The sequence below is a fragment of the Pseudogymnoascus verrucosus genome, assembly GCF_001662655.1.
Source record: "Pseudogymnoascus verrucosus strain UAMH 10579 unplaced genomic scaffold scaffold_18, whole genome shotgun sequence".
Lineage (NCBI taxonomy): Eukaryota > Fungi > Ascomycota > Leotiomycetes > Thelebolales > Thelebolaceae > Pseudogymnoascus > Pseudogymnoascus verrucosus.
Window position 1 is genome coordinate 282263 of NW_017263669.1, and position 23651 is coordinate 305913.

At 48.5% G+C, this 23651-nt stretch overlaps 9 protein-coding genes across 9 annotated transcripts; 4 read left to right on the forward strand and 5 right to left on the reverse strand.

Moving 5' to 3' along the window:
* Positions 1 to 4: 4 nt before the first annotated feature.
* On the reverse strand, positions 5 to 1881 carry VE01_04695 (uncharacterized protein). The gene is made up of 5 exons (XM_018274164.2): positions 1613 to 1881; positions 1535 to 1557; positions 1307 to 1481; positions 637 to 1239; positions 5 to 572 (listed from the first exon to the last, which is right to left on the reverse strand). Exons 1-5 carry the CDS (start codon positions 1715 to 1717, stop codon positions 27 to 29), a joined length of 1452 nt encoding a protein of 483 aa, XP_018131057.1. The 5' UTR covers positions 1718 to 1881; the 3' UTR covers positions 5 to 26.
* A 1093-nt stretch (positions 1882 to 2974) lies between these two features.
* Positions 2975 to 6777, forward strand: VE01_04696 (uncharacterized protein). Its single transcript, XM_018274165.2, has 6 exons — positions 2975 to 3420; positions 3479 to 3733; positions 3834 to 5089; positions 5175 to 5275; positions 5324 to 6249; positions 6300 to 6777. Exons 1-6 carry the CDS (start codon positions 3276 to 3278, stop codon positions 6362 to 6364), a joined length of 2748 nt encoding a protein of 915 aa, XP_018131058.2. The 5' UTR covers positions 2975 to 3275; the 3' UTR covers positions 6365 to 6777.
* A 9-nt stretch (positions 6778 to 6786) lies between these two features.
* On the reverse strand, positions 6787 to 9310 carry VE01_04697 (uncharacterized protein). The gene is made up of 9 exons (XM_018274166.2): positions 8944 to 9310; positions 8835 to 8888; positions 8596 to 8780; positions 8324 to 8524; positions 7801 to 8260; positions 7654 to 7750; positions 7329 to 7596; positions 7093 to 7271; positions 6787 to 7033 (listed from the first exon to the last, which is right to left on the reverse strand). Exons 1-9 carry the CDS (start codon positions 9073 to 9075, stop codon positions 6963 to 6965), a joined length of 1647 nt encoding a protein of 548 aa, XP_018131059.1. The 5' UTR covers positions 9076 to 9310; the 3' UTR covers positions 6787 to 6962.
* A 324-nt stretch (positions 9311 to 9634) lies between these two features.
* On the forward strand, positions 9635 to 11157 carry VE01_04698 (uncharacterized protein). The gene has a single exon (XM_018274167.2). The coding sequence runs from the start codon at positions 10132 to 10134 to the stop codon at positions 11110 to 11112; it is 981 nt and encodes a 326-aa protein (XP_018131060.1). The 5' UTR covers positions 9635 to 10131; the 3' UTR covers positions 11113 to 11157.
* Positions 11158 to 11420: 263 nt separating this feature from the next.
* On the reverse strand, positions 11421 to 12087 carry VE01_04699 (uncharacterized protein). The gene has a single exon (XM_018274168.2). The coding sequence runs from the start codon at positions 11898 to 11900 to the stop codon at positions 11466 to 11468; it is 435 nt and encodes a 144-aa protein (XP_018131061.1). The 5' UTR covers positions 11901 to 12087; the 3' UTR covers positions 11421 to 11465.
* Positions 12088 to 12314: 227 nt separating this feature from the next.
* Positions 12315 to 13329, forward strand: VE01_04700 (uncharacterized protein; the record flags this gene model as incomplete). Its single annotated transcript, XM_018274169.1, has 2 exons — positions 12315 to 12369; positions 12422 to 13329. 2 exons carry the CDS (start codon positions 12315 to 12317, stop codon positions 13327 to 13329), a joined length of 963 nt encoding a protein of 320 aa, XP_018130922.1.
* Positions 13330 to 17137: 3808 nt separating this feature from the next.
* VE01_04701 (uncharacterized protein) lies at positions 17138 to 20074 on the reverse strand. Its single transcript, XM_018274170.2, has 2 exons — positions 19296 to 20074; positions 17138 to 19238 (listed from the first exon to the last, which is right to left on the reverse strand). Exons 1-2 carry the CDS (start codon positions 19460 to 19462, stop codon positions 17261 to 17263), a joined length of 2145 nt encoding a protein of 714 aa, XP_018130923.1. The 5' UTR covers positions 19463 to 20074; the 3' UTR covers positions 17138 to 17260.
* VE01_04702 (uncharacterized protein) lies at positions 19575 to 20772 on the forward strand. Its single transcript, XM_018274171.2, has 2 exons — positions 19575 to 19942; positions 20000 to 20772. The coding sequence occupies exons 1-2, from the start codon at positions 19858 to 19860 to the stop codon at positions 20671 to 20673; spliced, it is 759 nt and encodes a 252-aa protein (XP_018130920.1). The 5' UTR covers positions 19575 to 19857; the 3' UTR covers positions 20674 to 20772.
* SNF1 (ATP binding) lies at positions 20692 to 23560 on the reverse strand. Its single transcript, XM_018274172.2, has 4 exons — positions 23111 to 23560; positions 22224 to 23059; positions 21506 to 22154; positions 20692 to 21460 (listed from the first exon to the last, which is right to left on the reverse strand). Exons 1-4 carry the CDS (start codon positions 23476 to 23478, stop codon positions 20980 to 20982), a joined length of 2334 nt encoding a protein of 777 aa, XP_018130921.1. The 5' UTR covers positions 23479 to 23560; the 3' UTR covers positions 20692 to 20979.
* Between the last annotated feature and the right edge of the window lie 91 nt (positions 23561 to 23651).

The window sequence follows — 23651 nt, forward strand, 5'->3', positions numbered from 1 at the left end:
ATTGCTATCAATAAAGCACGCTGTAACTACTTGAGCTCCATTTTCCTAGTCTTTGCCATGATCTCTTCAACCTCCTTGGAATGAGTTGAGAAATTGTCAATCAGGTTATCCCACATCTTTGGATCATGTTCATGCTTCTTGTCGCTGTTCCAGGCCCAGTCCGTAATAGTAAATGGTCGGGAGGACTCGAACATGAATGCAATAGCACCCTTAGATATCTGCATCTCAGGCGGTGTCTGCTCTGATGCGGCCTTGAATTCCTCGTAGGCCACGCCATGGGGAACTACGCCGCACTCGAAGGATACACCGCCTGGCTGGAACTCGTCAGACCGTCCGCCGTACTCACCGTATATGAGCCCCATAAGCTCCGAGGCGACGTTTCTGTGGTAGTACGGGGGTCGGTAAGTGTGTGATGCCACATCCCAGCGTGGAGAGAAAATCAAAATATCCGCTAATGGCGCTGTAGGATCGCGAGACTTCGCAGTTAAGACGCAGAAGATCGAGGGGTCGATATGATCGACGGATATAGATCCAACATTTACGAACTTCGTGAGGTCGTACTTATATGGTACCTATATTAGGTGTTAGTATATTTCTTTCTACATCACAACACACAATGCACTGGTTTTTACTCACATAGTTCCCGTGCCATGCAACAACATCAAAGGGCGAGTGCTCTTGTTTACTGCTAAAGAACTTTCCTCCTAACTTGTAGACGATCTCCCACGGCTCTTTCTTCACTTCATATTGAGCAACTGGGTGAAGGAAGTCCCGGGCATTAGCAAGGCCATTGGCTCCAAGAGGTCCAAGTTCGGGAAGCTCAAAATTAGAACCCCAGATCTCGAGAATATATCCTCGAGAAGGTCCATCGGGAAGACTGACTCGAAATCGCAGCCCACGTTGGATGACGCAGATCTCTCCAGGTTGGACATAAAGTGGCCCGAATTCGGTCTGGATGTCAAGACTGCCTTGTTGTGGAACTATGCAGTAGTCACCGTCGGAGTTGACAAATGCTCGTTGCTCCATGGACTGATCGGCCATATACATATGAGTGGCAATACCCTCGCGCAGAGTCGGATCGCCGGACCCAGCTACCGTCTTCAAGCCCGAGATGAAGTCCGTCTTTCCACCTGTCGGAATTTCGAATGGCAGCCATGCAACTTGTTGGGGCGAAAGGTGGACTCGAGGGTTGATAGGTAGGAAGTTCGCTTCGGTGTCATTGTTGTCCGGCATATCAACCTATAAATATTTTGCATGAGTATTTACCTCTGTAATATGTCTGCAATAACCTCAGGTGCAAACTTACAAAGCCCTGGTGTGCAACGGCAGGACGAACTCTGTAGAGCCAGGCCTTCTTGTTGGTATGGCGCGGGGCAACGAAAGCCGAAGCAGTCACCTGCTCCGCGTAGAGGCCAAAGCGAACACATCTCGGGTTGTTCTGGCCCTGTGGGATGGTTCCCGGAATAGCCTCAGATTCGAAGCTGATATCAAAAGTAAGTCTTCTTACCGTTTAGTCTCATATAATAATCCTTACCTATTGTCGAAACCTGGTTGGTACTAATGAAGGTAATGTCAGCCTCGTATCCCCGGAAAGATTTCTGTTGGATCATACCTTGTAAGGATCATTCTTCCTCACGGCAAAAGATGGAATGGTGGCATCCTTCTGGGTTTCTGCCCAATGAAAGATGTTTTGATAGTCCTGCGTCGAGCCGCTCATTTTTCTTAGATGTTGCTAGAGATGAAGTAATAGAAGTGCATGAAATAATAAGATTGTGAGTGAATAGCCTGTTAGAATGTCGAAGCTTGAGTTCCGGTTTACACCTAATATATAATATCAATTCGAAGTCTCCCTCCATCTTAGTAACCCACGTCAAATAACGATGGCCGTCATTGGCAATGCGGGGGGACATTTCCAAACAGGGAGTGCCTCTATTTACGGTGGTAGGTGGGGTACCAGCCTGAAGCACGGGACGCGCGCATGTGGAATATGTGGAGTGCATGGTCTTGGGCGTCGGGAGGATGGACGATACGATGTGAGCTCCTGGAAGGGGGGATGTGGGAGATGGGGATCAGACACAGCCATTGGGTACTATCGCATTTAAAGTAACAGCGCCGTTGAAGTAATCAAATAACAGAAACTCTCACCCTTTGACGAGCAAGGTATCTGCTGCTGCCTCCGTGGCCTCATTAATATGCCAATCATTCATGGATCTCAATTCCACGCAATTTATAGCTTTTTCTCAGACTCCTTATCTTTCGCTCGTTTTCTAACTCCTTTCCATGGATCCTCCTCGTCCAAATCAGCCCTTTTGCATTCTGTATTGGTTGGTCAGATACAGTGCAGTACTTGCATCGTCAAGCCAAGCAGCTCAACTATCTACCCTTCTCGTAAACGGAATTATGAGATGACCTTCAAAACACATGCTAAACGTCGGACGAGTACTCGTACCATCGCACTTCTGCTTGGAGCAGGTGAGGAATCGAAATATATTGGAATTGATCCTGCATGCCTATATATACCCACCAGGGCTCCCGCTCCAGTTACTCCAACGACCAAGGTTACATCTCCCAACCTTTCTCTCCTGCCCCCACAACTCTCTCCCACTACTATCAATTGCCGCCTTGCATCAACGTTTTTGCATGAACGTTTTTGCATGAACGTTTTTTTTTTGTTTTTTTTTATGTTCACATACCAACTCCTCTCCTTCCGACACTTTGACTTGTCCCCGACTACCTCAAACCGCAACTGTCCGATTTCCAGAATGTAGCTCCGAGAGCTCCGACCCGCAACTGGGATCGGGTCTGGAACGGCACAGGCAGGCTCGTCGACTGGTAAGTTGACTGTAGCGAGACCCACAGGGCAGATGACCCAATGCTGAGAGATGCTGGGATGGAACTCGTGTGCCACTTGGCTTGTCTAAGGAAATCGCTAGGGTCTGTCTAGTGGCAATTTAGCCCCTCCATTCCCCAACATCCCCGCTTTCATCCCCATACTCGGCCCCCAGCTCTTCACCTGATCCCCCATTTTCTTTCTATCCCCATTCATGTCGTCAACTCTCTATCTCTGCTTCTACCGCTTGTCTTAGCTATCTACAACCTGTATGAGAGATAGATTGAGGAATTAAAAAGGAAAGAGAGAGAGAAAGAGAAACAGAGAAAGGGAGGAAGAGAGAAAGAAAGAAGAGAGGAAAGATCGAGAGACTGCACTCAAACCCCCGCATCAGCTTTCCGTTGGCCATCATACCTTGCGTCGGGAAGACGGCCATGACGCGGCGATGAATACCGTATTCTCAATTCACCGGCAGCATCAGCCTGCCTCACGGCGCAAATCAGTGCGAGATCATTCCGGACGCTTCGAATGTTCCCATTGCTCCAAATCATTTACGCGGTCAGAACATTTGAAACGGCATGAACGCGCCCGTGAGTATAATCCACGGCCCTTGCGCGTATTCCTTCTCTAATCGTTATTTCTCCGTAGACACCAAAGAGAGACCCTTTGCGTGTGTATTTTGCAGAAGAGCTTTCGTTCGAAAAGATATTTTGTCCCGGCATCTGAAGTCCTTCCACCCAGATTTAGGAGGGCCTGGAGAAGATGGTGAAATCCAAGCCGAAGCACCAAGGTCTGCTGCACACCCGTCTTCAATCCTGGTAGACTTCCCTACTTACCGGGACAACACCGACTCCATTGCACAACGACGACCATCTCAAAGTAGCGTTTCGTCAGAAATATATGGTATGTATCTCTACCTCTTCTTCTCTTCCTCCGATATCGTCGGGCTAAATATATACAACAAAAACCGTGGCATACGTACTAGGCTAAATTTCAGTCGCAGGAGAGAGCCCAATATCTGCTACATTAGAATCAACCCGACCAACAAACATGACCACCGATCCAGCCTACCAGAACTCTGCGATACAATTATCGCAGCCTCAAAACCGGGTTGGTTCGGTGAGCTCGCCTTCCGACAAGTGCACACCGACTCATAGCCCCGGAACTGTACAGAATCGTTCGCCTCTGAACCCCTCTACTAATACGAATACTCATCAAACAACCAATTCCGAAGACGTGGGTCTTTTCTGGACAGAGAGCCACCGGCTGATTGATAATGGGGATTTTCCGTATGATAATGGTGTTGGTAGCCCTAGTATCCTTGACGAAAATAATTTCGACCTGCTCAGTCGACCTCCTAATGGGCACACGATGCCTCGGAACTCAGCAGCAACAGATATACAGCATCGTTCGCCTCTGAAAACCTCTGCTACTACGAATACTTTTCAACCTACTAGTTCCGACAATGTGGATATTTTCTGGACAGAAGAACAGCGGCTAATTGATAATGGCCACTTCTCATTCGATGATGGTGTTGGCAGCCGTGTGATCCTTGACAATAATGCATTCGGAGATTCTTATAGCCCTCTTTTCAGTCCCTCGAGCGTTCTACAATCATTCAGATTTCAGTCTGCAAGTAGTAATAATGGCCAGCTATTGTCTGATGCCGAGTTGTTGTCTAAGGCACCTGCAAGGGCAGATCAGTCTCATCCCCCAGCCTCTGTGCAAAGTTTTCCTGCCCTAGGGGAGACCAGCAACAGCCAAAACACATCTACATCTAGTGCTGAACAAAGACTACGGTACATGAACGGGGAAAATGAAAGAAGCGATAGCTCAGAGCAAAAGATGCCGTATGCTGAGAAATTGCATACTATATACCCATCGATTTGTTCCCATCCCGATTCACTCCCAACAACAAACGCATTTCTCCGGTACATAGACTTCTACTTCAAATATTGCATGCCACAGCTTCCATTTTTACATCAATTATCTTTTGATCTCTGGACACAGCTTCCCGCCCTGACACTCTCGGTGGCATCTATTGGAGCGATATATGCGGCCGAGCATGAGACTGCGTTTAGCCTGCACTGCCTATCGAAGCGTATTTTGAAACAGTTTGAGGAAGAGACCGCATTTTCAAAATCGAAGACTCCTTTGGAATATGTACAGGCCGAATTTCTGAATATGATGTTCGCGGCATGGAGCGGAGATGCAAGGGGCGTTAAATATGCTAGCAATCTGCAGAGTTCAGTTGTCGCAGTAAGTTCTATATATCATATTTATGGCATCGTTGCTAGGCTTTTTGTGAAAACCTTGGACATTGGCTAATTGGTGGGTTTTACAGAAAGTAACCCATTTGTTAAAGGACGCTGAGACAGAGGTTGCAAGCAATATCAAATTAGGGACCTTGCCAGATGCCTTGCACGGATACGAAGAAGTTAAAAGGTAGGTTTCAGAACACCCATCCGTCACATATATCGCTAACATCTCCAGACTCTTCTATGTCGTTTACATCGTGTCCGTTGCTTTCAGTTCTGCTTTTGGTTCTAATCCATTACTATTCAACCATGATTGCTCAACTATACGACTTCCATGCGAGGAAGATGAGTGGACCCAGCAACGGCCAGGCCCTCCCGACGCTCTATTCACTGCGTCGATAACGCCTATAGTATTCGATGAAGCTCTGTCTATCCTTTCAACAGGGAAGATCCATGATTTTGGTTCTTTTCAATTGCGCATTTTAATTGCTGCTGTTTATTTGGAATTCTGGCAAGCAGCTTGTCTTTCTCGGGTAGGCGACAATGACAGCAAAAGCCCTTGGAAAGACAAGATAAGGCAAATGCTTCGGGCGTGGAAGGACTGCTTTCAAGAAGGATCAGAGAGACGTAGGGCCACTGGTACGAGTGGGCATGGGGCGCTAACATCTGAACCCCCGCTCACATTTGATGCTTTGGCATTGTATCGACACGTTCAGGTTGAGCTTGCACTCCCATTGCGTGTCTTTGGCTTACAGCTTCGTGATTATGACATTGCGCCAGAAGCCACTGCTGGCGCCCTGTGGCATCTTCGAAGTCAAGTACATCGATCTCTTGATATGACAGAAGCTATGAATTATTGTCTGGAGACCCTTCGGATACCTCTGAGTAAAGGGACGCATTTCGTCGCGCGCACAGGTCCGTTATACTGGAGCGTTGAGCATGTTCCTCTCGGATCTATCTTGTGTGTATTGCTCTGTCTTTGGACGAGTCGTTTCAACGAGGCCGATGCCGCACCGGCTGACGAAATGGAAGAGACCATTTTGCGGCGATTGATAGACATGTTACGTGATGCCGGGTATCGGCCAAAGATTCATAACCTCCCTTCAGTAGTCGCTGAGGTTTGGGAGACTATGCTAAACAGCTCTTGCTACGTTTGGAAGGGTAAGAAAATGCAAAGCGAATACCCTGCAATAGCGCTGACATGGAGGTAGTTACTCCGGAATATGCGAAGGTGTTTAGATCATGTGTGCAGATCTTTGTAAATACTGTATACTGATGATACCTACTTAATGTGCAATGCGGTTGGGGCCTAGCTGTGGCATGGTTTGAGATTGAGTGCTTGCAGGATGCGCAAGTTGCATACAACTCCGCTACATGGAGAAACGAATTTATGGCCTGAGATGACAACCAAATGGGGCTATTTATTAGAAAGCGGGCAGGAAATAGGAATCCTTGGCTGCATGGCTGAGGTTCACCAGCGTCAGAAAACCCGCGCATCAATCGTTTGAAAGCGCGTGTACATTGGTTTGCATTTGAAGAGGCGCTGACTATATGGATGCAGCTTTGATTGAAGGCTCATGGGTCACATTCATTCACACATTACAAGATCCGTATAATCTCTATGTCAGGCTCCTGTACAATTGTGACAGCTAGGAAGAATGAAATTGGCAAATAATTGCGAGATGAAATAAATATTCCATTCCTAACGATGATACACACTCTAAAGATTACAACCGCGAGGTAGTAATTTCTCTCGGATGAAGATTAACCAGATTCCATGCTCGGGTGTTTCAAGGACTGCAGACCCGAACAGTATAAACCCGGTGAGAGGTCTCGAATGACAGCAGGAACATCCGTTTTAAGGCTCCCGATGTTTACTTTGGGGTGTATTTAGCCATCAAGTCCCAACGACTCCACATATCCCGGTTCTTCTTTCCAAAGATATCTTAAAAAGGGTGTTAGAATACAGATGTAGAGTGACCAATTATGCAGATTGAGACTTACACATTGGGACACTGGTCAGGATCATGGCTGCGGAAATACCACCGAGAGTGTAAAACACAGTCTGGGCTCCACTAGTGGTGACCCAGTCGTTGATAAAGTTCGAGAAGCCATAGAACAACAGGTTCTTGGAGAAGGATGACCATACAAACACCTCCGTAGCAATGTCAGGGAACGCGTCACTTTTGCTCATGTTAATCATCTATGGGTGGAAGCAGCACGTTGGAGGTTCGACTTACGAGAGGTATGAACTTCCAGCTGCGTTGCTCACGCAGACGCCAATAGCAGCTACGCCATAAAGAGCTGCACCTACGACATAGCCTTTCTCAGTCCCGATGGACCATCCAAAAAGGAAGTAGCCGAGAGGAGCCGTGGCCAAAGCAAGCATGAAAGCAGGAAGGCGAAATTCAGGCTCGTAGATACCGCCATTGCGTCGTGCGAGCCGCATGGCGATTTTGTCGTCGAGCCAGAACATGATACCACATCCAAGGATGGCTCCGACGAAAGCTATACCACGTTAGTACCTGCGACCCAGAACGATGATTCGGAACAATTGTTACATACGGCCTGCAAATAGATAGCCGACCCCAGACGGGTTTAGCAAGTATGGTGGTGGGAAATAGATCTGAGCGAGAGTGAACGAGATGGCGACCCAGAAAGCCTGTTGCTGGTTAGAATCGGTTCAAAAAAAGGCTGTTATTGTACACTTACGGTAATCATAGATTGGGTTGCCACAACGAACCAAGTCGCGGGATTCAGCAGTACAAGCATGAGGCGAGCAAGCATAACCAAAGCGCGTTTTGGCTCTGTATACGTCCCGCTGAATGGAGCTAGAGATTGAAGATAGGTCTTTGGCTTGTAAACGGGAGCTGTCGATGGGGTTATAGAGGGTACTTCTTCATGAGCTGCGTTGATCTTTTCGTCCATGTTATGTTCAGTATTGAGCTGCGCAGTGATTTGCGCGTTGCGAGGAGAATTGAAGGTTGTCTCTGGAGCAAAGAAGACCACCATCAAGAAAACTATGACGGCAAAGATAAGATAAATGTAAAGATTCCAATGCCAGCCAAGATTGTTGGTGATTTGTCCCGCAATAAGAGGTGACAGGTTCGAAATGCCCGTAAGGACTATGATTACGCCTGAGATCCATGTTCCACGCTCATGAGTGAAGAATCTATAGTGCTGTTAGCCATGATAAAAATTCACAGACACAGCTATTAAGGCTCCAAATACTTACAGATCTACAATTGTGACAAACGCAATCGACTCAAAAGCAGAGGCTGCAAGTCCAGTGACCAACCTCCCTGCTCGTAGTGTTGAGTAACTACCGGAGGAGAAGCTAGCAATGCAAATGATAGTTGCAACGACGCTCATTAATGTTGCAAACAGGTATTGAGATCGTTTGCCATAGATACGAGACAAGATGGAAACGGCAATACTAAGACGTGTTAGCCTTGCAGAAAAGTACAATGGCCCCCCATTCAGATATGAGGTAAGAGATGTACTGACCTCCAGCATCCGCTAACTAACAGCGATTCCCCCGTGAGTAATGAGATAGCAGATATTGGAACGTGGAGATCTGCAGCGATTACGACTGTTCCTGCGGACAAAAGAGGCCCTGCAACGGCAGCACTGAGTATACCAGCTAGAAGGATTGTAGTAATGGTGGTGTACTTCTTGGTCTGGGCCCAGTTCTACTCAGTGTTAGCAATGGCTAGAAGCACCTAGCAGGCACAGATCTATCATACCAAGGGATCGTTTGGATCATCGGATGGTTGAGGATTCAGAATAATATGAGAGTACTGTTGCAAGTTAGCTTGAACGGCCTGTTAGGACTTGTACAAAACTCATTCATACTTTTCCACTACCATGCTTGAGGACTGAGACATCGAGCCCGATATCAACGCCGGTGTTTGCAGCGAGGTCATCTAGGACAACAGTTCCTCGAACATCTCTGCCATGCCCCGGCTCGAGTATTCCCAGAGGCATGTTGAAGAGAGTCTGTTGTGTTATAGTTCTAAGGGAAGAAGAAAGAAGCGTAGCGTATAGTGAGAAGCTTCGCCAGAGAAAGAGAGTTGGAGAAAAAGCTGGGGTTTTGCGGGGAATCTGGGGTTTGCGGGGAATCTGGGGGAGTTGGATATATCTTTATAGAATCACGACTCAAAATGAGGCAGACTGGTTTCTCTATAAAATGCCAAGCCCAAGGTCCAATACAATGTACAGGTGGTCCTTGTTTCTAGGGTGGCCTGGACGTCGCCGGCGTTAAAGGATTAGTGTGATGGAAATCGATTCTAGGCTGCTTTTGGTTGCGTGAACCCCCGCCTACGGTGCGGGCTGCTCTGTTTGGGGTTTTAGAGGCTATTCCCAGAAGTAGAATGGATGCGGGGGCCATAATTGCTAGATCGGGTTAGTATAGCCCACAACCCACGGCACGCCCATCCCCATCTCCAGACAAGGTCTTTACCCATCAACCAGATTGCGGGAATTTTTATTAATGCAGGTGCATGCGCACGGGAATTGAGGATTTGAAAGGTCCCGTCCCGAGAGCGTCACAATTGTTAAGAGAGTAAAGTGTGATTTTTAATAGTTTGCTTCTGGATCATCATCCCCACTTGTCTCCATCAGTTCGCCGGTCTAGAACTCATTGGCTTGTCTATGCGGTCTCACGCCAACCAAAGCAATTATCGTACTAGTCAAATTTGAGGTTGCCCCGCACAGAAGCGGGGAGGCCCGTGGCTAAATTTCAGGTCTGTTATGTGTGGGGTTCGTCCTATTTCGTTACCCCAACACTCCATAGCTTTAAATCCACTAGTACTGTATGGGGGGATAACATGCATATGGGCCTTACTCTGGCAATTATCAGATTTGACTCCTATCTTCTCTTCATATGTTCCGTCTCCATCTTAGGTTTTAAGTTTTATTGGACTCATTCTTCCGTGAATTACTTGCGATCTTCTGATTAATTTTTGAAGGTTGATCTTTCCGGGCGGGACTTCTCTTTTTCGAGATATTCAACTCTCATAGACATATCAAGAAAACACAACAATGGACCCGGGTGTACAAAACCATGGTGTTCCAGCGACGGTCTCGGTCCATGCGATTTCTGCGGGCTCCTTGACTCTCCCCGAACGGTTCTTCGTTCATCCAGCAGACCCGGAAGCTCGCAAAACTGTTCCCTCGTTATCATTTCTTATCCAGCACATGAATCCATCGACAAGTAAGATAACGAGGATAGTTTTTGACCTAGGCATCCGGCGACAAATATCAGCCTACTCTCCCGAAATCCAAGCACATGCACAAACTCGTCAACCACTCACCACCGCCCCAGATGTTATCTCATCGCTCGCTAAAGGAGGCCTAAAAGAATCCGATATTGACTATGTCCTCATCAGTCATGTGCACTGGGACCATTTGGGCATGCCGTCAGATTTCAAGGCGTCGAAATTTGGAGTAGGGGCCGGGGCATTGGATTTACTATCGGGACGCACCAAATTAACCAACGGGAGCCATTCTTATTTCGAGGCAGGAATATTACCACCATCCAGAACTTTCGAACTGCCAGACCCCCTTCAAAACGATTCGGAAAGCACGCCAAGTTACCCAAGACCAGAGATGTTCTGTGAAGCCTGGAAGCCGTTTCATGCTTTCCCTGATACGATGGACATATTTTCCGACGGATCTTGTTATGTAGTTTCAGCGCCAGGCCATCTACCTGGACATATTAACATGCTCTGTCGCATATCCTCACATCCTTTGAAATATGTTTTACTCGCAGGAGACGCATGTCATGATATCCGTATTTTGACTGGAGAGAGAGACATTGCTACATGGAGTGATGAAAGACTTCCACATGTCACCTGTTGTATCCATGCCAGTGTCCAGGAGGCAGAAAAAACTATCGAGACCATGAGGAAGGTTCAGAGAGATGGGCTTGATGGCGGAGAGGTGGAGATTGTATTTGCACATGATGTGGATTGGGCAGCAAAGAGTTTAAAGGAGGGACGGTTCTGGCCTGGGCATCTATAGAAACGTTATGTGGTTCTGTTTAACATACATGTGCCCTAATGACATAGTGTTATCATCCCTACCATATTTTCCATACTTCGATAAAACATCATTATTCACGAAGGTATGACAAATCAATACTCGAATGCGTAAAAAAAAATCCCTAGAAGACGCTTAGCTTAAGAATGAGGCCATTCCTATAAGTCTCAAGAAATTGGCACAGATAAGATAAGGTTTGTAGGAATTAAAGGCAGTGAATTGTTCACATGTAGGTACAGAGAGACGTGGCAACAAGGACCAAACTCATTCCAAAACCACCGAATCCGTTCCCCACCCTCACAATTCCCACTACCCGATTCATCATTTGCATCTCTTTAAGAAGAAGAAGTAGAAAATTCAATCTCTCCATTTTCTTTCATCTCCTTGATGACCCTCCGTGCAGTATGGAAAGCATCAACACCAGCCGGCACTCCAGCATAAATCATCGTGTGCCTGATGGCCTCGCTGATCTCGTCCTCCGTCAGTCCGTTCCGGATGGCCCCCCTCGTATGCACCGCCAACTCTGGTGCTCGATTCAAGCACATAAGAATCCCGATGTTGAGGAGGGAGCGCTGCTTCTTTGTGAGGCCTTCACGGCCCCAAGAGGCCCAGCATACTTCGGTTACGTATTCTTGGATTGGCTTGCCGAAACGATCGGACCCAGCCGCCAATGCCTTGTCAACGTAGGCGTCACCGAGGACTTCGCGGCGGATTTTGATTCCTTTTTCAAACTCGGCAGATTTATCGGGGGTTGTAGGTGCTGAGGCCATGGCTGAATTTTGCAGTAGTAAGAGAGGACGAATTGTGGGGTGTTTGGCGTTGGACTTGAAGTGCTGGAAGATACAGGAGTGTTTTACGGCGGAACATTTACTGTTGCTTTTAAGGCCAAATCATTTATCTAACAGTCGGAGATCCCAATTCCGTATCATTGTTGTGCGGGGAGATCACCCGTTCTGGTGTTGGAACTATGAGGGGTTGTTTCGATGTGGAGAAATTATTGAAGTGGTAGCTTCAAGTGGGGTTGGGCCAGACACGCCCCAAATGTTTACCTTTGAATCCAGCAGTACAGTGTTTATTTATGAGCAACTAGGGCAGTGAAACGCAATTTTGCATTCGCTCATATTGACTACCTTTAATAACAACCCTGAATTGCTTGATTCAACTACGACTCAGCTTAGATCATAATGGAGACGACCGGGCACTCACAAAACCTTCCTCTGGGGGACTATGGATTCATTGGTAAGTCAGAATTCTTGGACGACTTCGCAAACCTCCTCTGATCAACTCCTAGGGTTGGGGATAATGGGATACCCCATGGCCCAAAATCTGCGTAAAGCACTACCTCCAACGTCAACACTTGTGATATGCGAACTTTCACAAAAACAGATCGATAAGTTCATCTTGGAAACCTCGCAACATGGCCCCATCAAAGTCGTTTCCTCTCCCAAAGAGGTCTCCGATAATTCGGACTTCATCATAACTATGCTTCCAAAGGGGCCTCACGTCCTTGGCGTATTCACCAATCCAACGAACGGCCTCCTTGCTGCCGCTCCATCCGCATCGCCCAAATTCTTTTTGGATTGCTCAACCATTGAGACTGCCACATCTCTAAAGGTCGGAAAAGCAGTAGAGAGTTCTGGGCTAGGCCGATTCGCCGACTCTCCCGTCTCTGGGGGTCCAAATGGCGCCTACTCAGCAACGTTGACTTTCATGGTGGGTGGTTCGACAGAGATCTTTGAATTGGTTTCCCCAGTTCTGGCAACGATGGGGAAAAGAGATTCTCTTTTCCATTGTGGGCCAGCAGGTGCAGGACTTGCAACAAAGCAGATTAATAACTACCTCTCGGCTGTGAGCATTATCGGCGTTTGTGAGGCAATGAATATGGGAGTTAGATACGGGTTGGATCCGAAGATCCTATCAGGCGTTATTAATGTCTCCAGCGGGAAATGCTATAATTCACTCGACCAAAATCCAGTCAAAGGTGTTACGTCAACAGCAGCGGCGAGTAAAGATTTTGAAGGCGGTTTCAGTATGGAGCTATGCAAAGGTGTGGTGGAAATGGCAGTCCAGCTGGGGAAAGATGTGGGCGCAAAGAACGTCCTGTCTGATTTGGTCATGAAGACATTTGAAGATGCTAGTCAGGATGAGAGGTGCAAAGGAAAGGACTGCAGGTCGGTTTATAGGTATATTTCCGAATAGTCGATGTGGTTTTAGGTACACGGAGAATTGAAAGAGATATCATTTGAGTAAACAAGTATCAGCTCCTCCTATAAGGCGATATTCAGCCAAATAATATTGGGGTTTTCCACATGCTCGCGATAGGAGTAAACAAGGGACTTATAAGTGCTCCAGAGCTCCCATTCGGTGGAATAAAAGAGAGCGGCATAGGCAGAGAAGCCAGCAAAAAGCAAATACGGGTTTGCGGAATATCAAAACATCAAAACGGTAACAACAGGCAATATCCATATGTAGTATTTAGATGGCCCGGCCAACCAAAGTTATGTCATAGGGCAGGTTCTAGTGGTTTAGTTAACATCATCTAGTTTTGTCTTTATTTTATTTGAGATTAATCAAAAAGAGTGCGAATGAGATCAGTTCTAATTTAGCAGATCCATCATTTTTTAAAGGTATATGTTCCGGCCCAACCGTGAACTATTCTGGTTCATGAACTGGCCGGCCCGTTCATGAACTGGCCGGCCCAACCATGATTTTTCCGGTTTACGGTTGGGCCGGCCCAACCATGAACCACAAATAGTAGAAGTAATCAATTGATCTATAGCTACGTAGTATTACCTACTGTGTCTGCGCGTGCTCGTTTCCGACGAGGCCTCTCAACTAAAGCTATTTCTGTACGAGTAGCTAGACCTGATAAATAGCCACAGTCATGGTCATCGTTATGGCAGTGTACACTACACTCCTTTGCTTCCTTATAGCACCGGCACCGCTTTGTACTACACTGCCCTTTACATTGACATGATATTCCAACCCGTGCGCTTGTAGAAGCCTCTCTAGCTGCAAGCCCTAGTGTTACTTGCTTTGTAGAAGTAGGGATAATGATATCAGACCATAGAGCTTGGTCTACAACTCCAAGTGATTTTGTAGGTATAAGGCGTTGTATAACACCTGAAGGTGTAAGAATGCGATACCTATGAGGGTAAGGCTCTTCTAGAATGCGTGCAAATAGCCTCTTATTATCAGTTGAGGTTCTATCCTCTCGAGGAACCTTTATAGAGACTATTGCTCCTATATCAAAGTGTTGAATATCATGCTTCTTTGAATACTTCCGGACCATAGAAATCCTTGCTCGTTGAGTAGCTACTATAGCTCTCTCAATTACAGGATCTGGTGTAAGCTGAAGCTCAGTTCTAAGCTGAGCTGGAACTCGAGCCCGGGTCCCACGCCGAAGCTCAATTCCAATTTCTGGCTCAGAGTGTGAGCTCTCAATTGCGAGCTCAATTCCGAGTTCTGGCTCAGAGTGGGAGCTCCCAATTCTGAGCTCAATTGAGAGCTCTGGCGCCTGGCGGAGCTGTGGGTCAATTAGAGCTTCGGGCTCAAGATCACTCTCAAATATCGGGCCCATGGTTGGGTCTTCCTGCTCAATTCCAATTGATAGATCCTTCCGGGCCTGACTGTTGAGCCAGTTGATGTGTGAGCTCCGCTCTCGGAATAGAAGCTCAGCTGGCGCACACCCAATTGTAGAGTGGATTTGGGTGTTCATAGCGAGCACTACTTCAAGTAGCCCATCCTTCCATTCTGTAGACCCATGGTCCATTTTCCATGCCCGTAGCTTATTCTCAACTACCCCATTTGCTTGCTCAATAAGGCCTTGCGTTTGAGGTGACCGTGGTGCTCCATTTACTACTTGAATTCCATACTTCCGTAGTAGAATGAGTAGAGCTCCCTTAAATTCCTTCCCATTATCAGCTTGCATAATCTTAGGAGGTAAGAAAGCTGCAATGAATTGAGCAAAGCAGTCTGAAATTGGCTCTGCGTGCTTGCTTTTCAATGGGTAAAGCTGTGTATATTTTGAGAAATGATCCTTTATATGAAGAATCCATTTATACTGCCCTGACGGTTCGTGGCGCATATCAATTAGGTCAATTTGAACCCTCTCCCACGCTCGTCCACTTATAATAGGAACTAATGGAGCTTTTGTAGTATTTGGTCTGTTTAAGGTGCAATTCTTACACCGTTTGAGTATAAACTCAACATCCTCTCGCTTTATTCCATAGAACTGTTGCTCTATAGTAGGCCACACCTTATTCCGGCCTGCATGTAGGAGCTTAAGGTGTTCTTGCGCAATGATATCAAACACCTCTGCTTTTTGAACAATATATCGAGGCTGTAGATGTCGTATATCGCTCTGCTTATAGAGCTTATTATTAATAAGCTCAAAGGCAGACTGCGCACGGTTTTTGAGGTTTGTAGTCTCCCTATTATATGGGATATAGGCTGTAGGATTCTCAAGAATAGTACGTATTTGGCTCCATTTTGCGTGTGATAATTGCTCACGATTGTAGTAAGTAGAGGTGCTTATATAGGCTTCAAAAGCAGTGCGCACATCGTTTGGAAACGGGTTAATCGAAGCAATAGTAGCCATAATTATCGTGATTACAGACAGGAAGTAGGAAGTAGGAAGTAGGATTTCTATAATACTATTCTACACCGCCACTTTATGGTTGGGCTGAGTTCATGGTTGGGCCGGCCCAACCGTAAACCGGAAAAATCATGGTTGGGCCGGCCAGTTCATGAACCAGAATAGTTCACGGTTGGGCCGGAACATATATAATCATATTTCTAATTATACCTATGTGACTTCGTTCGAATCATTGTCCTGAAAATCTATTGCTTGCAGAAGAGAATGATTATGCATTACAACCATATGGTCATTACCTCACCGCCATGGTAAATCATTAGCTTCTCGAAACGTTCTATTAAATCTCTCTCTTGCAAGGGAAAGGCAAACTCCTCCCTTCCCCGCTATTGCCCCTGCTACTAAATTACTCTAGGCCCAGAATAACAGGCAACACAATCCTTCTCTTCTTGATACTCTATAATAGAAAGAAACGAAAAGATTTTTTCAGGGCCTTCTTGAGTGTAGCTTTTGGAGTTACGACTTTTACCACGTAACTAATTTTTCGCCGCCTTCCAGTCACTATGGCTGCAACGTTCACTCATCCCATGTTTGGGAAGGTAGGGCCTAAATTGGTTGACGGTGTTGAGCAATTTTTGGGACTCAAGTATGCGTCTATTAAAAACCGTCTTTCTCCTCTCAAGCTATACAAGAAGGATATTGAAGAAGCAGTTCTAGAGTTGAGCCTGGCTTTTGTCCCCGTTCTTTTAGAATACTTCGCGCGTAACCTCTTGTGGCGTATTTGCCTTCGAATTCTTCAAAGAGCACCTTTATCCGAACCAACAGATCCAGCACAGTTGATCTGTGAAGTCCAAAGACGTTGGAGCCCAACAACTTTGAACTATTCTGTAGCTCATAATCCAACAGCCCGGACGCCTCACTCCAAGCCAACAATCTCTCCTGAGAGCCGTAGTCTTAGAACCAAATATTGCTGATATTTAGGGATATCTCTAGCAGTAATAATAAATTGTATTGCCATACATTCTTAGTTATGGATATTGATAAGAAATTGACAGCTGCCTACTTATGATGCATCCTGAGAATACTTGACCCGCGAGACCAGCAACGCCTGGAACGATTCCAATCGCAGAAACCGGATCCATAACTAAGTATGGCGATATATATGTGAGTAGAAGTTAACAGTTGTTCTTCCCGAAGCTCTTTCAGTTGCACGGATAGCGTATACACTTTAATATGCCATATTTACGACTTGCGATTATACAATGCCGCCTTTTTAAGGTCGCAATAAGCTCAGTCAATACCTGCACCAAATCAGAGATTGTTTCTCATGGGGAATTTGGGGGTTTGTTTCGCCTTTATGTCGTGGGGAAGGAGGTGTCTTGTCACTCACACGGCGTACTTGTTCGTGATCGATAGTTAATCGGGGAAGTTAACAAGTGATGATATTCTCACATTAGCCAGTATTGTCCCAAATGTGTGAACAATTAGAGAAACTCTATTTACAGCTGTCAAGCTCTACACTTTACTTTTCCCTATTCAACGTCCTGGCGGCGGTGGCCTGGGCCCCACAATTTGCCTCCTCCCGGCCCCAATCCCCTGATTCCCCCTATTCTGTCCATCTCCACCTGTATACCCAGTCCACTGATTCACATCCCATCGGCCTCCAATCCCTCCGCCAATTCCATCTACTCCATCCGTCTGTCCTCCCATCTTCGCCGCCTGCGCAGTTGCCTTCTGGCCCTCCTCCCATTCCTTCTGTCGCTCTCTCTCCATCTCCATCTCCCTCTCTAGGAGCGACTTGGAGGCCCAGCCACCTGCTTTGGTCTTCGTCTGGGATGCTGCTCGCCGGCGGTCTTCGGCATCTCGCTCTGCAGTGGAATCAAAGGCACCTAGCTCGGATGCGTAGGTTGTTTGTGGCTGCGCGGTTTGTGGGGCGGGGTTGGAAGAAAGGTATCGGTCTGTGCGGCTCTGAGGTGCCGCTGCTGTTGAAGGTGGGGATTGATAGACTGAAGGGTCAGGCAGCGGGCGGGAAGATGGGCCAGTGTTGTTTTTCAAAACTCGAATGGGTGCTACTGGCTCAGGTAGCGGACGTGGTGGCTTTGAAGGGGCAGCCTCCTCGGTATGTTGGAACCCCCGTGGAGGCTGCGGCGGTGGTGCCTCGCCAGCAAATTGGTTGCTGCGCGTGGGTTTCGGCGGAGGAGTATCGGCGTGGTTTTGCTTTGACCATTCTTTGCGGAGATAATCACGCTCATCAGCGACCCATGAATCTTCACTATTCTTATGAGACAGGGCTCGTGGTCGGGTTTGAGATCGGTTACGCGTCCTTGACGGCTCTCTCTGATTCAGGCGAGACGAAAGGTCGTGGGCTTCGGTAGCGTCGCGATCGCGCGATTTAACTCTCTCCTGGCGCTCACGTTCATACTGTCGCTCACGATCTCGTGCAAGTTCAAGCTCACGCTCAAGTTCTTGAACTCTACCAGACGGCCCTGGGCTTTTGCTCCGATCTCTACGAGCGAGGCCACGTTCTGCTTGATATTGACTTAGAAACTGTCCTTGCAAGCGGGCGTCGGAAGTCGCCCGTGATCGTCGCGTTTCTTTCTCTAGGCGCTCTTCAGCCTCTCGTTCTTCTTGCTGACGTCTCTCCTCCTCCTGCTTCCAGCGCCTCTCGTCCTCCTCCCATCTCTTCTTCTCTTCAGCTGCCTTTTCCTTCAGCTTCCTCTCTTCCGCCGCCCATCGCTCTTCTTCTTCAATCCTGGCACGCTCCTCCTCAGCTTCGCGCTCAATTCGCCTATGGTGCTCCGCCTCCTCCGCCTGCACCCTCAGCCGCTCCTCTTCGGCCTCCTGCTCTTTCCTTTTCCTCTCTTTCTCTGCCATATTCGGTACGTGTGGCCCAGCACTTGTAATTTGCCTCCGACCTCCAAATGCAATGCCCATATTTCCCTGGCTCGCGCCGCCCATATATCCATATTGTGCAATATTCCAAGCCGGCGCCGTAACACCTTCATCTGTCTTCTTGCTCCAGCTGCTAGTACCGCCACCTGGTGAAGTGGGTAACTTATCAGTCTTTGTTGGACTCCACCGCCCGGTGTTTGCCTCGCCTGTTCGTGTTGGTGTCATAGCGCCACTACGCCCGGTTTGGTTGTAAGCTGAAGACGTATTGCTTGTGGTACTAGCGCCTCGCGCCCTATTCCCAAAGCTCCCTCCTCCAACTGTTGGGGTTCCGGTGCCTTGAGGGCTCATGACTCCCGCTCTCGACTTCGGCCCAATAGCAGTGGGGAACCTCGATGGCTGCACCTGGTTCGCAACCCTGCTGAATGCGCCAATGCATTGTAGCACCTGCGTGGGATCTTTCTGCTCGTATAAATCGACAGTAAGGAAGACGTCATGTGGTTGCAGATTTAAAGGCGGCAATTGGCAGGCTCGGAGGAAGAGCGAGATGTTCTCCATCTGGACGAATGGCATGGCCGAGGCCTTGAATTTCACGCCGGGAGACGGAACAGCGAGGTTGACGAGCCTGTTACCATTGGTTAACGATTATGGAGAAGTATTAAGAAGAGTTAGAGATGCATACTTGCATAGCGCGACGCCATCTTTGAGTGCATCGAGCAAGTCACCTCCGGCGAGTCGCTCACCAAGGATGCCTTCTATCCAGCCCCGCACTTCATTCGCTGCCTGTGGAGTATATTTGTCCAAGCGCATTTTGCGCAAGTCCTTATCTAGCGACGACACCGACGCCATGGCTTCTTAGAAGGTTGACAATATGTGCTTTGATATGTGTTGTGTTGTTCGCTTTCAAATCAATCCGAATCCGCCGTGTTGTGTCTGACTTGCGCTTCTATGCGCTTACGATGGTTCTCGAGTAGCAGATCGAGGGCCGCTACTAGTTTCCGAAATGACAGTCGTGCCTGTGAAGTATCGCAGGTGAACAATATTGACAAAGAAAGTACAGCTCCTGGCGCATCTCTTATTTATATTAGCCGTCAACGAGAACAAGGCCGGCAACAAACAGCGTGCGTGGAATGTGACGTCTGTCGGCCTGCGCCACACAGCCCGCCCGCTGTGGCTGAACACCCTGATATCTCGCCCTCCAAAATAAAATCCCCAGCAACGAAGTCCCGATCAACAAACCAACCATGTCCGCCCCAACAAGCTCCTTCCGTAAAGCCTGGTTAAAATGGAAATCGATGCGCCTCCCCTGGCGCAAGCGTTTTCTCGTCGGTTAGTCCCCCTACACCCTCTTCTCCAGCTCCAACCCAAAGCTAACTATCCGCCCAGGCCTTGACCTCCAGGGAAACACATACTGGGAGTTCCGCGACACGCTCTCCCCAGGTCGCATGCGCCGAATCGTCGACTACCCACCCCACGTACAGTACTCGGATGTCTCGTCACATATCACGCCCGCGTGGCACCAGTGGTTGCGGCATACGCGCCAAGCAGCTCCAACGATCGCGGAGCAGGAGCTAGACGTTCTTAGGCGGAAGAGGGTTAAAGTTCTGGCTGCGCAGGCAGATGAGAGATGGGAGGCTAAGGGTAGGCTGGTGGGTGGGCCAAACATGAGGCAGATGGGACCGGGCCCAAGAATGGGCAATGCGACTGCTGCGGGTCAGGCCGAGACGAGGACGGGGACGGCTGGGGTGGGTGTGGATGCGGGAGGGCCTACGATGGGGGGCGACGCTGCTGCGGAAGGGAAACAAGGAAAGACGACTACGAGTCCAGTTGCAAGTGGACAAGAGATTCTTGACCGAGAATCTGAGCGGATGAAGGTTAGTGGAGGGCCGCCTCCGAAGGTGTATACAAACCCGCGAGTGTCGGACCCGGAGAAAGCGGCGAGAAGGGAGCCAGCAACCCCCTCACCACCAAAAGGAGATCCATGGAAGAATGCACGTGGCGGCCCGAGCGAGGATTGGCAGCCACAGGCTTGGAGCCCTGGGCAGGCAACGCGGAGGTGACAAGACGACTAATATATACCCTTGTACACTACTCATGTATTCATAATAAATCAAATCTTTAGTTTTGACTATAGGTAATCATGCAATCATAAAGCAATCAAACAATAGTTGAATGTGGTGATCGTCTTCTACGATCGCCAGGGTATTGTAACCTGCAATCCGACGCCAACCATGATAATCACGCATATTCGCCACCATAGAACCGCACCATCGCCGAACGCCAAACCCAGCTCCTGTACCATACATATGCATGCACCCTTTCAATACGCCTTCGCAAGAGTAATGATTAGTGTAGACGCCAGGTCCTTAATCCGCCTCTGCAAGAGCAATAATCAGCGTAGACGATAGGTCTAGGAACGGAAACGGCGACGTGACGTCCTTCTCCTCGAGCATAACCCCCGCCGCGGTCTCATAACCAGCACACTTGAAATCAACCAGATAGACACCTTGCTCCATCTCGTACAGTTGGATATCGAGGTGCATGATAACACCTTCCTCCGGATCGTTCAACGGTCCTGAGCCCGAAACACTACTCATAGATGCGAGAGACTGGCGGCGTAGATCAATTTGGGAGGAATGAGTCGACCCAGGCGGGACTGTGCCGGGAGCATACATGCCTCCTTTGCGCCAGCGGACTCGAAGCACCCATGGATCCGCGGGGAGTTTGTACTGTGCGCCTGGCGGGTAAGGGAAGTCCTTCGCCAGGTTGTCTTGGGAATTGAAGCGGTGTAGAGAGCCGCCATCATCAGAGTCGCTATCGTTGGAGCCGAAGCTGCGTTTTCGTTGTCTGTAGTGGTCAGTCCTTGCTCCAGCATCATGTAGGACTACGTACCTCTCGTTGTCATTCTTCTTCTGGGCAACTTGGCGATAATTCTCATCTACGACCCATTCTGCACCAAGCTTCTTCAGCGCCCTGTAAATACAGCCAATGGCCTCCAGGGGCTGGTTACGAGATCTAATACCGAATTGCCACTTTGTCGGCTTGGATTTCTTCTGAGGAACTGGGGTCATTGCAGCAGGCTTGTTGTTTCCTTCGTCTAGCTTCAGCTGATTACGAGAATGCGGGTTGAGGCGTCTAGCTGTCTCGGCCTGCTCTTCACTCGATTTGGCGCGATTTGTCTCGACGTGGTCGACATCCACCATTGGCGATGACGAAGGTACATCCTTACCGGTCTTACGTGCCTCCATATACGCACGATGGTATGCTGGCAAGCTACTTGGCAGGATTCCGATCTTGCTAATGAAAGGCCTAACAGGTCTATCGCCACTCAAAACCGTATTTATGGAGCCAGACCTCGAAGATGCCTGCTCGGCTGAGGGCTGGATTGTGAGGCCACCCAGGCTTGCACGCAGGGACATCTCATCCGCGTCTCCCGAGCCAACAGCGTTCTGCGACACAGTCGCAATGGACTTGTCACGCAATGAAGATAGAGGTTCATCCCATGCCGGTGGAGAGGAGCCTAGGAGGGCGTTTATATTTGCTGATAAAACGTAATAGTTAGCGGGAAGAATGGAATTAGGGGCATGAGGTTCAGATGGGAGAGGCTCACGATTTGCTTGTGCAATTGTGTTTTCTCGCACAATCAAATACGCATCCTTGATCGCCGACGGTTCATCAGCTTCAAGTGCCTCCTGAACATCCTGCTTTCCGTAACCCATCTTCTTTCCGAGTTTCTCTGTCACCGCGTCGTGGAGTTTCTCTTGCACAGCGCGGCTAGCTCCTGGGGCGATACCCTGAGGGTTTATGGCCTTCCCGGAATCCACGCCAGTATCCATGAATTCCTCTACTGGAGGCATCAGGTATGCTGGCAGGTCTAACAAGAACCAGGGGTCTTGGCGGATCTCATCGATTGTCACTCGGTGTACTGGATTCACTGCCAGCATCTTTTTGATGAGTGAGGCTGCGCCTGGGGTCATATAATTTGGGACAACATAGTGACCCTTCGCAATTTTTGCGAATAAAGCAGGAATGTTATCATCGTCAAAAGGCAATCGTCCAACAAGGAGAACATAAAGAATAACACCACAACTCCACACATCCACTTCAGGTCCAGCATAGAGCTTGCCGTTAATTACTTCTGGGGCTGCGTAGTTAGGACTTCCACAGCTAGTTTTCAAGAAATTACCATCCGTCATGATGTTGCTGAGACCGAAATCTGCAATCTTGACATTGAGATCGTTGTCCAGCAGCAAGTTCTCGGGCTTGAGGTCCCGATGGACAATCTTGTGTCTGTGGCAATATTCGACGGCGCAGATAATCTGCTGGAAGAAACGCCTGGCCTTGGTCTCCGTCATCTTTCCATGTTGAACAATGTAATTGAATAGTTCGCCGCCGGCGAACTCGAGGACCATGATAATCTCGGTTTGTGTCTTGATGACGGTATACCTAGCGGGGTCTGTCAGTAACCGCAAAACAACCAGCGATAGTGAACCTTACAGTTTGATGATGTGGGGGTGCCTCAGCAGCTGTAGATACTCAATCTCGCGTTCCACTCGCCCCGCCATATCGCGACTAATTAGTTTCTTCCTGGCAATGATCTTAAGCGCCACCTGCTGCTGAGTAACACGGTGCACGGCAAGCTTGACCTTGCCGAACGAGCCCTCGCCCAGCGTCCCCTTGATATCATATGCACCTATGCGCTGCTCAGCTTTGCGTGCAGGGACAGTAGGGCGTCGAACCTCCTCCCGCGGCCGGTTAGAGCGTCCGGAGCTGGCATCAGGCGGCTTGTTCTGTGTACGGCGGTTGTTCGAAGGAGCGAGCGAGATGGAGAGCTCCTCGTCATCGTAGCCTTGGGAGGGCTGCATCGCTGCAGTTTGTCACACGCTGTGATCTACAAGAACGGAATTCGTGGTATGTTCGTGTTGGGGCCTCGGTGAGGGCTCAAAGGTGAGGTTGACAGTTACTACAGTGGTGATAGCACCCCACCAACGATTCACTAGCGCCTCCGAGCGAAGCGAGGTTGTACAAGGGTATGGTA

What these genes read in the sequence shown, in the direction of transcription:
- VE01_04702 (XM_018274171.2), top strand. Translation starts at nt 19,858, where the DNA reads ATGTCCGCCCCAACAAGCTCCTTCCGTAAAGCCTGGTTAAAATGGAAA. An exon ending in GCGCAAGCGTTTTCTCGTCG is followed by an intron (nt 19,943 to 19,999) that starts GTTAGTCCCCCT and finishes CTATCCGCCCAG; the next exon opens with GCCTTGACCTCCAGGGAAAC.
- VE01_04699 (XM_018274168.2), bottom strand. Translation starts at nt 11,900, where the DNA reads ATGGCCTCAGCACCTACAACCCCCGATAAATCTGCCGAGTTTGAAAAA.
- VE01_04695 (XM_018274164.2), bottom strand. Translation starts at nt 1,717, where the DNA reads ATGAGCGGCTCGACGCAGGACTATCAAAACATCTTTCATTGGGCAGAA. An exon ending in CCGTTGCACACCAGGGCTTT is followed by an intron (nt 1,240 to 1,306) that starts GTAAGTTTGCAC and finishes AAATATTTATAG; the next exon opens with GTTGATATGCCGGACAACAA. An exon ending in TTGCATGGCACGGGAACTAT is followed by an intron (nt 573 to 636) that starts GTGAGTAAAAAC and finishes CACCTAATATAG; the next exon opens with GTACCATATAAGTACGACCT.
- VE01_04698 (XM_018274167.2), top strand. Translation starts at nt 10,132, where the DNA reads ATGGACCCGGGTGTACAAAACCATGGTGTTCCAGCGACGGTCTCGGTC.
- VE01_04697 (XM_018274166.2), bottom strand. Translation starts at nt 9,075, where the DNA reads ATGCCTCTGGGAATACTCGAGCCGGGGCATGGCAGAGATGTTCGAGGA. An exon ending in CAACCCAATCTATGATTACC is followed by an intron (nt 7,751 to 7,800) that starts GTAAGTGTACAA and finishes AACCAGCAACAG; the next exon opens with GCTTTCTGGGTCGCCATCTC. An exon ending in CGGCTATCTATTTGCAGGCC is followed by an intron (nt 7,597 to 7,653) that starts GTATGTAACAAT and finishes AACGTGGTATAG; the next exon opens with CTTTCGTCGGAGCCATCCTT.
- VE01_04696 (XM_018274165.2), top strand. Translation starts at nt 3,276, where the DNA reads ATGAATACCGTATTCTCAATTCACCGGCAGCATCAGCCTGCCTCACGG. An exon ending in CGTTTCGTCAGAAATATATG is followed by an intron (nt 3,734 to 3,833) that starts GTATGTATCTCT and finishes TTTCAGTCGCAG; the next exon opens with GAGAGAGCCCAATATCTGCT. An exon ending in TGCAGAGTTCAGTTGTCGCA is followed by an intron (nt 5,090 to 5,174) that starts GTAAGTTCTATA and finishes TGGGTTTTACAG; the next exon opens with AAAGTAACCCATTTGTTAAA.
- SNF1 (XM_018274172.2), bottom strand. Translation starts at nt 23,478, where the DNA reads ATGCAGCCCTCCCAAGGCTACGATGACGAGGAGCTCTCCATCTCGCTC. An exon ending in CACCCCCACATCATCAAACT is followed by an intron (nt 23,060 to 23,110) that starts GTAAGGTTCACT and finishes AGACCCCGCTAG; the next exon opens with GTATACCGTCATCAAGACAC. An exon ending in AAGAAGAATGACAACGAGAG is followed by an intron (nt 21,461 to 21,505) that starts GTACGTAGTCCT and finishes TGACCACTACAG; the next exon opens with ACAACGAAAACGCAGCTTCG.
- VE01_04701 (XM_018274170.2), bottom strand. Translation starts at nt 19,462, where the DNA reads ATGGCGTCGGTGTCGTCGCTAGATAAGGACTTGCGCAAAATGCGCTTG. An exon ending in GATGGCGTCGCGCTATGCAA is followed by an intron (nt 19,239 to 19,295) that starts GTATGCATCTCT and finishes CAATGGTAACAG; the next exon opens with GCTCGTCAACCTCGCTGTTC.